The sequence below is a fragment of the Berghia stephanieae genome, chromosome 3 (genome assembly GCF_034508935.2).
Source record: "Berghia stephanieae isolate SIO BIC M18660-M18661 chromosome 3, UCSD_Bste_1.3, whole genome shotgun sequence".
Taxonomy (NCBI): domain Eukaryota; kingdom Metazoa; phylum Mollusca; class Gastropoda; order Nudibranchia; family Aeolidiidae; genus Berghia; species Berghia stephanieae.
The window spans coordinates 29,185,417-29,196,557 of record NC_088362.1 but is presented as its reverse complement, the minus strand read 5'-3'; the positions used below and the strand labels follow the sequence as shown (position 1 = coordinate 29,196,557).

The 11,141-nt window shown below is 37.2% G+C and overlaps 1 protein-coding gene across 2 annotated transcripts in view; it reads right to left on the bottom strand.

The window, feature by feature from the left end:
- The window catches only part of LOC144967491 (uncharacterized), a 618,402-nt gene that overhangs the window by 24,230 nt on the left and 583,031 nt on the right, over window positions 1-11,141 (bottom strand). The window contains exons 11-12 of one of the 2 annotated variants that reach the window (XM_078904810.1): window positions 10,868-11,037; window positions 8,697-8,726 (exon numbers count right to left, since the gene is read on the bottom strand). In XM_078904810.1, the coding sequence (XP_078760936.1) occupies window positions 8,697-8,726; window positions 10,868-11,037 (200 nt within the window). The remainder of the gene's footprint in view (window positions 1-8,696; window positions 8,727-10,867; window positions 11,038-11,141) is intronic. The other variant, XM_078904811.1, reaches the window with a different exon arrangement.

Below are 11,141 nucleotides of genomic sequence, written 5' to 3'. Positions count from 1 at the left end.
TTCGATTCATTGTGGGCTCATTGTTGAAATGAAAATCTACAACAACAAAAATGACACAAAGTAATATTATCCATGACAACAATGTTTATTTGACTAGGCCCATAATTGCGTACGGATGCATTTATGAGCACGTCAGTTGAGGACCAACCCCCCCCCCCCCCCTTCCCCACCCCCACCCCCACCAAAATTTAAAAAAAAAAACAAAAAAAAATTTTAAAAAAAAAAAAAAAACAATTTTAAAAAACCCCCCCCCCCCCCAACCCTAAAAAACAAACAAACAAGCAAACAAAAAAACAGCTGTTTTTTATTTAATGATTCACTTCACATACTTTAACATATCGCTATTTAAAGCCGTATGTCGCATTTCTCACTCAATGCTATTGATAAAACTGGAGTCTGGAGCGTTCCGGAGCGTCCTGGAGCGTCCTGGATTACCCACCCGTACAAAACGTTGTTTATCCATATGTGATCCACTTCTCGGTAATAGTAATTATCCACTAATCGTAATCCTGGTGGTAAACTATCTATCTATATTCTTCATTAATTTCACCACCCCATTATCTCGGCAACGGGCACTATAATCTACCTGCATGTTATTATATCCGTGGCCCATATTATTATTATAAATTGTTAAGCATAAAACTGTAGAGCTGGCAACCTCAAAACGAGAATCGGTGTGAGATTACTTGTATAGATAGCTTAGCTTGGATAATTAGCTCACAACATTGCTATCCGGAAGTATAACGGACCAACACAAAAAAAAAAAAACCATGTCGCGTAACATTGACCGTTTATAGTCTGGATAATACAGTTTAGTGATAATTACTCATAAACGCGGATGGCAAGAAGCAATAACAAAGAACTGAGTGACGTCAACTTCATACTATCTAGAAAAGTGTAACATCATTTGAAAAATCGGAATAATAGGATAGAAAAATGTTACCCTGCTATATGGTTACATCCGACGGACATAATATATGCAGGTCTGACATCCGAAACCATTTTATGGGCCTAGTTTAACATTGCTTTAATGGACACTATTTTGCGTCATTTTTTTTTTTTTTGAGATTTCCGTTACAACAATCAGCCCATAAGGAATTGGGTTATTAGACCTGCGAATAAGTGCATGTTGGTTAGATCATTTCATAATCATATTTATATGTATATGTGGGAAATGACTGTTTAGTCAAGTGTTTCAAATTTTTGGTAATAAAAACAAAAACAAATGAAAGTTAAGGAATATGGTACCAAAAAGAAAAAAAAACGAAATTTTTTTTAAAATCCACGTATGCTACAAATCAACATTAATCAATGTGTAAGAATTGAAAAGCAGATAAGAACAGAATATGAACGGATAAGAATTGAGAATTTCTTTTAATATAATAAAAAAAATAATCGTACGATTTTACAGAAAAAGCATACGGTAGAAAATTTCCTCGTGCTAAGGGAAACAACCCAAATATTCCCTCAACTAACCCAAAGAAAAAATAAAACATTGTACCATTACCTAACCCTAATAGGAAAAACAAACCCCCTAGCACCGTTACTAAGATCTATAACTAACTCTAAGAGAAACAAAAAAACAAGGGACTGCCTTGCACTTCCTTTCAATACTTCAATAACAAAATGGCGGCGGATAACCAAAATAATGGTCATAATATTCGCCAATTTCAAACTTTCATTAATCTATCTAGATTATTAAAATGCGACTATATAATTGATAAACTGAATAAATAAAACGCCTGACAAAAGATCCACGGTGAAAATATTAATTGAAAGAGATGCTAGACCGAGGAGCTTTCGGAAGATTCTATTTGGTGACCAGTTGGCGAGAGCTGAAGTGGAGTCTCTGAAGAGTCTCATTACAGAGTTATAGTTGCTCACCGAACGGACACCGAACGAACGACTTACCGATCACGTGATCAGTTTTTTCTCGCGTCCTCTCGTCTAATCTCGTCACTCCGGAATAGAAAGAGGAGGCGGAGCTTATATGATATAACGCAATGAAAGTTCTGTCCATGACGGGTGGGGGGATATCACCTCTCCAAAACTTACCGTATTATATGAGATCTTGAGATTCTTATCCAATCATCGATTGCTCGTTTGACAGTTCGCTTGTGAACAGTTAGGAGACCATCTCTTGATTTATGGGCAGGCGGCTTTGCGTAAAGGCGGTGAGTGTTGTATACATCAAAGAGTACCGCTGACCAATGGGTAAATAGTGATTGTGTAACCCAAAAGCCCTGCGACTCGACTGCAAGGTCTTGTATGTAATAACTGCGTCACCATATCAACGCTCAGGAATTAATTAGTGAGACTCTCAGTATATATTTAAAAAAACAAACAACGCTTTTGAATCACACGAGATACATCAGTGTGCTCGTCGCATTGAGAATTGAAAAATGAGATATAAATCAAGAAAACCGACCGGAAAATAAAGAAGCTATCATTAAATTAAAAAAATTGAGCAATATTTTTTGCAAAATCAATCTACTTGAAATTTTTTTAATTTCTAAACCTATTTTTGTGAAACAAAGATAAATGTTCTCCTTTTTGCAAGCTGATTCAACAATGTGGTTTTCAAATTTATCGTATACGTAATCATTTGGAAGCTCCCGAGAAAGGTATTTTTGTGTAATCTCTTTCACACACACGCGCGCGCACACACAAACACAAACACACACACACACAAACATATACAAACAATACACAAACAATACACATCCCTGGTCATCTATTGCCTATATTATTAATGTTAATATATACATCCCATGCTGATTGTCACTACCCCCCCCCCCCCCAACCATTTCCACCATCCAAGTACCAGCGGCCTTTTCTCTTTGATTCCGTATCATGGTCTACCCGAAGCCCAACACCTCGATCGTTTGTGGGTCACCCCCCCCCCTCCCCCCTCCCCCCACCTTCGCCCGTAATCAATTTATAATTTTCTCTCTGTATAGAGCGCCACGTGCACAATTATATACTATTGAATGACACTGAGCTTGCCCCTCCCCTAACACAAGTCAACAGCAACCCAAGCTATCCTCTATCACGTGACCTTAGATCCGATGCTGCATACCGCTTGAGAGTCTTCACTATCCAGATCTCGTTCATGGTCACGTGAGAAGGCTATATCCGTTCGGGTTCGGCGTTCGGCGTCTCGTTCGACCCGATTTCGTTAAAAGCCTATTAAAAGGAGAAGATGGCAATGGTTGGGGCATGTCTGTCGCAGACCTCATGAAACACTGATAAGAAAGGCTCTGCGATAGACACCCCAAGGAAAGAGGAAGCGAGGCCGCCCCAAGGAGACTTGGAGACGTACCGAGAGAGGGACCTAAAGCAGAGAGGTCTATCCCTCCAGATGGCCCCAAGAATTGCTGCTGACAGGACCAGGTGGAGTTCCTTGCATCGCCTCAAGTGCCAACAGGCTCGGAAAGGATTGAGAGTGAGAGATAGAGAGTTGGTAGCTTTGAAATTTCTATGACAATAAATACAACAATGCAACAAAACGGTTCAAATGATTGTTGATTGGTTTTAAGATAAAGACCACCTACGGTTTTTCAGATTAGGTACATATTGTGCACAAAATATTTATTACACTGTTTGCACATTAAACCTTAACTCCAAATGTGTATGTAACAAACGAGGACAATATTCGATATTTTCATTTCGTTGTATTTCTTTATCGTGCCCAATAACACAACGAGCTTGCGAGTATGTGTTTTCCACGATAAAAACATAACGAATTTAAAAAATACAAAGAGATGAAAGAATACGTTTATTCCATCCCTCCGTGTAGGTTATAATATACGATTCTTACACTATTGCTGTTTGGAATTCCGGGCGTGTTCACAATCGCTGCACGAGCTTGCGACTACGAGTTGGGAACAAAGTTCGAATTCCGAAACGCAAGAGTGTGAGAATCTTTTATTCCACCCAATAAAAAGATACTTCTTTTTTCAAAAATCTAATTTTAGCGAAATTTAACGTTTGATAATCTGACGATAAAAATTATTATTATAAACTTGATATCATTACGCGTTACTATTTAGGGACAGGGGTGGAATAATATAGTTAAAATCTTAGCTCAAAAAGGAATCTCATAATCAATCATTCAGAACCATGAGGCCCATGAAGTAAGAGTTTATCCCGGTTCGCATATCGTGAAACGAACAATAGCAATTGATCTTATCGCGAAATACTTTCCGTCAGATCAAACAGACCCAGCTACGTCAGAAAAAAAAACAAAATCCCGACTTCACCTGGGATCGATCTTACTCCCTTTGCGTGCGACACGAGTGCTCTACCAACGGAACTATCGGAGCCCCCATAAGAGCTCATTAAAAAATGTTTAAAGCAACCGAGGCATCCCAGTCAGATGACAGAGAAGCGAAATGTTACTAAGTCAAATAGTCGATAAAGTCACACTTAAAGCTGTTTCATGTTTCCTCGCAGTTAGAATCTTATAGTGAAATGAATTAATGATAATCGTAAGGAAAGAAATAATGATTCTAAATATTATGACGACAAAATTATATAAAATAATATGGCGGTGCAAATGCCAAATAATGACGTCAAAATGCCAGTCTTTTTGGATTTCAGTGTCAGGCTATAACTTAACGATGGCTACGGTATAACACTGTTCTAAGACGGTTGGTCACAAATAACGTATATTATTTTATATCATTTTGTCGTCATAATATACGTTATTTGTGACCAACCGTCTTAGAACAGTGTTATACCGTAGCCATCGTTAAGTTATCGCCTGACACTGAAATCCAAAAAGACTGGCATTTTGACGTCATTATTTGGCATTTGCACCGCCTAGTGAGTTGTCGTTAGTAATGCTCAAGGAAAAAAGTGGTCCCATTGGTTGAACTGTTGAATACAACTCACGAATTGTTTTCTTTTTGGCCAAAGACTGGCATTTTGACGTCATTTTTTGGTCAGTGTCAGGCTATAAGTTAACGATGGCTACGGTTATGGATAGTTCGAAGATGACGTAACTCCGGTCTTTGTTATTGTTTTTTGCCATCCGCGTTTATGAGTAATGCTCACTGAACTGCATTAACCCGACTATAAACGTTCATGGATACACGCAGTTTTGTGTGTTGGTCCGTTATACTTCCGGATGGCAATGTTATGAGCTTCTTAGCCAAGCGCATACTATCTATACACGTCATCAACAAGATGCAGAAATGCTAATTGTACTGCAAAAAAAAAACTCGTAGAATTACGAAATGTTGGTTTCTACTTTCAGAACTGCGATAACTGTGATACCAATCTACTGCAAAAGCGCCTTACGGGCGTCATGTGTCATTCTACATATTATTCAGCCTTGCAGCAGGCGTGGGACCCTTCGTAAAGCACTGTGAGCAGATTTTAGTCTGCATTGCTCTATAAAAAATCTCAATTAAAAAAAAAAAGTTGTTTGGTGGTGGGGGTGGAGAGTGGGGGGGGGGGGGGGGGGGGGGTGGTAGGTGTATGCATGTGTGTATGTGTGTGTGTGTCTGGATGTGTGTGTGTGTGTGTGTGTGTGTGGTGATTATACTCCTTTCAAAAGTTGAAGTGCGGAAATGATGTGACTAATACGAGAAGTGTTGTAAAACCCTCGCAGGTCAATGCCTATCGAATTGGACGCGAGGCGATTCTAACTCTATTCTGATGACTCATCAAACTGACTAAACCAGTTATGGATAAATGGAAGTACGTGTGTATGTGTGTGTGTGTGTATGTGTGTGTGTGTGTGAGAGAGAGAGAGAGAGAGAGAGAGAGAGAGAGAAGAGAGTGGGGGGGGGGGAGGGAGAGAAGAGAAGAAATAGAGATAAAGAGAGAGAGAGAGAGAGAGAGAGAGAGAGAGATAAAGAGAGATGGAGAGACAGATAGATAGAGAAAGAAAGAAAGAAAGAAAGAAGGAGAGAGAGAGAGAGAGAGAGAGAGAGAGAGAGAGAGAGAGAGAGAGAGTTGAGAGAGAAGGAAGAGGGGGGGGGGGGGGGTAATGATCGATATATACAGACGCGAGCAGCAGCCGAGTGCTTGCGTTCGCCCCAGTTCTTGTTGTGATCGAATCATGGATGACCTCATCGCTAATTTCCCTTGCTTATACATATTATTATATCTTTTTCCGATCAGTGGAAAAGGGGAAACAATCGTGTAAATTAAGAATAGAGTAGTAGTAAGCCTGAATGACGCTTGCTGAGAATTAATTGTGTGATTCAGCCACAGATTTTATAACAACCCCGATGTATATTTATTCAGCTCTCTCCATCCAAGTTGTTAATAATTTGTTTCCATTGGTCACGGTCCTGGGCCAGAGTTTTGAGGCTGTCACGATCTTGTTGTGAATAGAAGATTTCTAAAATCTATATTTGAATACGCTTCAACAGTCGTAACGTCACTTCCTTCGTAATGACGCATGGTAACTTAGTAACCGGCTCTAAACTATCGGAACAATGGTGGACACCCTGATGAAATATTACTCCGACGAGCATAAAAGCGTATCCAGAGGGGGAAAAAAAACAACATTATAAATCTGATCATGTTTTGACTTTTACACATTCTGATCACAAGACATATGAAAAGTTCTAGCCAGCACAGTACCGATGTTTTTTGTTTAGAACCACGATGGCCGCCGTTGCTGGGCGACGTGACATCAGACGATTGAATCCAATTTCGAACAAGTTCCAAATTCCGCACTGCACGACATTGAAAGCGCGTATTGCGAACGAATCGAAATGTCAAACGCTGGAGTCCGAAAATATTATTATTGCGGCTGTGTGGTCTAGTGATATGACACACGTTTTCGGATCTGAAGGTCATAGGTTCCAGTCCCGATCTGAGCGGCGGATAGTTGAGTCCTTGGGAAAGGTTCTTTACTCACGTTTTCTCACCATACTCAGGTGTGCGATGAGTATCTGGCAGTGTTAATGTTAATGTTATTATTATTATTATTATTATTATTATTATTATTATTATTATTATTATTATTATTATTATTATTATTATTATTATCATTATCATTATTCTTCTTATTATTTTTGCTAATTAAATTATTATTGTATAACACATCGTGTGTTAAACACTAATTGGTTTCATGAATGAATTCATTCGATCCAGAGGACGAGACGGTTAGAATGTTTCTAAAGGGAAATAACCCAATAACTTGGAACGACAATAAGATCTGATGGGTTGTTTCCCTTCATGTTCTTATAGGAAAAAAGACTCGTTTCAATTCCCGTCAAAAGTTCATTTCAAACAGAAAGCGACTTCTCATACTATCAGTAGACGATGCAAACAGATCATAATGTGGCCTTGTATAACACTCGCCATCGGATAGGAAGACACTAGGTTCGAATCCCGCTCTGAGCTTGGAAAAGGCTCTTTACTAGCCTTCTATTACGGTACTAAGGTGTAAAACGAGTACCTGACTGTTTGTTGACAGCGTTGTCTCTATGAGAAGAAAAAAATGTGAAAAATAGCCTAACAAGCGTCATGTCTCGTCTTAGGTTAACCAGGAACAGAATTAAAAAGCGCTTTGAGCATGTTTAGTGGATACTGATCGAAATAAATACTCACTAATATTAACTTCACTAATATTGATATTCTAAAATTATGTGGTATTGTGGTATGGCACTCGCTTTCGGATCGGAAAGTCCTGGGTTTGAGCCTCACTCGGCGCATAGTGAAGTGCTTGGAAAAGGCTCTTTACTCATATTCTCTCACCGTACTCAGATGACTAAAAATGACTATCTGGCCGTTAACAGCGTTGTCTCTGTCAGAAAAAGTGTAATTGTATTATCGCCTAACAGGCGTCAAGTCGTCACGCCCTCCATGTTAAGTGTTGCTGTTGGTCAGGGACCCCTTGTTAAGCGCTTTGAGTACGTTTAACGTATATTGCGCTATATAAAAGCTCCAGCCTTTTTTTCTTTTTGTTTTGTTTATTTTTGGGTTTGTTTGTTTTGTTGGTTTTTTTTTTTTTGTTTGTTTTTTTTTTTAATAATAAAAATAAAGGGTTCAACCAAGATTATAAGAGCATGTTGCTACGAAACAATAGTATGTACTCTTAGGCCTAAAGTAAAATTAAAGGGATAAAAGTAATTCAACCCAACACCAATAACAATAATAATGTAAAAAAAATTCCCATGACTGAAAAACACAGTTCAATAAATAAATTTTTAAAAGTATAATAAGTAAACCAAAGTGCACCAATTTGCAGGTCAGGCAGCCGAACGTGACAATTGTTCTTGACTTAACATTGTTACAATTGACACTATTTTACATAAAGTTGAGAGTAGTAGTATCTTCTTCCACTACAACAATGATCCTACAACCATTTGGGTTATCAGACCTGCAAACAAGTGTACGTTGAAAAATAACCTTTCACCTGGGATAATATTTGTGGGCAATCACCTCGAAAAGGTATTATATCGTGTTCAGCCTCATGAATTATCTTACAGCTTAATTTGTATACCAGAATAGTTTGTGGAAATATTTGTCTTTATTGAGGAAGGAGAGTGTTATTTCTGATACTTAAAATAGATAAATTAAATTTAGCATTTTAAAATTATTTTAACTTGAAAAAACAAAACAACGTAATTTTCTTCATCTTGGTCATTCCGATATAATACCAGTTTCAGACGGTGAGTTATATTATATTATATATATATATATATTGTTAATGTGGTGTGAGTATTTACCAAACAGTTCGTCTTCTTCTTATCCTGTATCTGAGAAAATGTAATCGTATAACTTAACGTGTGTTGTGACGTAAATAGAAATAATGACAATGTTTATAATAATAATAATAATAATAATAATAATAATAATAATAATAATAATAATAATAATAATAATAATAATATGTAATAATAATAATAATATATATAATGATAATGATAATGATATATAAAATGATATAATTAATAAGAAAAGAAGATAATAAGGAGAGAAAAGAAAAGAAGAAGAATAAAGAAAGTAAGAAGAAGAAGAAGAAAAAAGAAGAAGAAAAGAAAAGAAAAAGAAAAAGAAAAGAAGAAGAAGAAGAAGAAGAAGAAGAAGAAGAAAAGAAGAAGAAGAAGAAGAAGAAGAAGAAAGAAGAGAAGAAAGAAGAAGAAGAAGAAAAGAAGAAGAAGAAGAAGAAGAAGAAGAAGAAGAAGAAGAAGAAGAAGAAGAAGAAGAGAAGAAGAAGAAGAAGAAGAAGAAGAAGAAGAAGAAGAAGAAGAAGAAGAAGAAGAAGAAGAAGAAGAAGAAGAAGAAGAAGAAAGAAGAAGAAGAAGAGAAGAAGAAGAAGAAGAAGAAGAAGAAGAAGAAGAAGAAGAGAGAAGAAGAAGAAGAGAAGAAGAAGAAGAAGAAGAAGAAGAAGAAGAAGAAGAAGAAGAAGAAGAAAGAAGAAGAAGAAGAAGAAGAAGAAGAAGAGAAGAAGAAGAAGAAGAGAAGAAGAAGAAGAAGAAGAAGAAGAAGAAGAAGAAGAAGAAGAAGAAGGAAGAAGAAGAAGAAGAAGAAGAAGAAGAAGAAGAAGAAGAAGAAGAAGAAGAAGAAGGAAGAGAAGAAAGAAGAAGAAGAAGAAGAGAAGGAAGAAGAAGAAGAAAAGGGAAGAAGAGAAGAAGAAGAAGAAGAAGAAGAAGAAGAAGAAGAAGAAGAAGAGAAGAAGAAGAAGAAGAAGAGAAGAAGAAGAAGAAGAGAAGAAGAAGAAGAAGAAGAAGAAGAAGAAGAAGAAGAAGAAGAAGAAGAAGAAGAAGAAGGGAAGAAGGAAGAAGAAGAGAAGAAGAAGAAGAGAAGAAGAAGAAGAAGAAGAAGAAGAAGAAGAAGAGAAGAAGAGAAGAAGAAGAGAAGAAGAAGAAGAAGAAGAAGAAGAAGAAGAAGAAGAAGAAGAAGAAGAAGAAGAAGAAGAAGAAGAGAAGAAGAAGAAGAAGAAGAAGAAGAAGAAAGAAGAAGAAGAAGAAGAAGAAGAAGAAGAAAGAAGAAGAAGAAGAAGAAGAAGAAGAAGAAGAAGAAGAAGAAGAAGAAGAAGAAGAGAAGAAGAAGAAGAGAGAAGAGAAAATGAAGAAGAAGAAGAAGAAGGAAGAAGAAAAGAATGAGAGAAGAAGAAGTGAAGAAGAAGAAAAAGAAGAAGAAGTATAAGAAGACTGAAGAAGAAGAAGAAGAAGAAGAAGAAGAAGAAGAAAGAAGAAGAAGAAGAAGAAGAAGAAGAAGAAGAAGAAGAAGAAGAAGAAGAAGAGAAGAAGAAGAAGAAGAAGAAGAAGAAGAAGAAGAAGAAGAAGGAAGAAAGAAGAAGAAGAAGAGAAGAAGAAGAAGAAGAAGAAGAAGAAGAAGAAGAAGAAGAAGAAGAAGAAGAAGAAGAAGAAGAAGAAGAAGAAGAAGAAGAAGAAGAAGAAGAAGAAGGAGAAGAATAATAATAAGAAGAAGAAGAAGAGGAAGAAGAACAATAATTCGATGACGAAGACACGATTAGCCCCTGACTACAAAGCCTCAATAACTACAAGAATAACGTACTCTGGATAAACACGTATTTCAAATTCGACCAGAAAAACTCGTTCCTCAAATATAGATCGAGTTAAATGGGCCTCACCTTACTACTGAAAAACTCTCAAACCTTGGGCAATGGACGTCCCAAGTTTGAGAAATTTTGACCAGCAGAGGAGGGTCGTAACGTGTCAATCGATCGATATTTTGAAGAACGAGTTTTCTGGCCAAGTTTTTGAATGCATGTTCTTTTGTTTTTGTTTTTGTTTTTTGTTTTTTTTTTGTTTTTTTTTTTGGGGGGGGGGGGGGGAGAGAGAGAGGATTTTTTTTTTAATTGTTGTTTTTTTCTTTTCCTTTTTTTTTTTTTTTTCAAGACTACAACAAAAGAAAAAGGTAACAAGCTTACCTATCATCATCAATCATGCCGCTGCTCTTCTGCATACATTCCTTAACAGCCTGCATGCCTTCACGGAACCTTTGCTGCAGACGACGTGCGTAGAGAGATGCCCCGCCCTCGCTGAGATATCCACTGGTCCAGTCATCGCTCGTGTTCCCGTTCCCGTTAGAACGATTCGCCTATGGAGATGATAATAAAATAAAAATGATGATGAGAGACACAGGGAATATATGATGTGCCCTTGGCTAAGAAACTCACAACATTGGCATCCGGAAAAATTAAC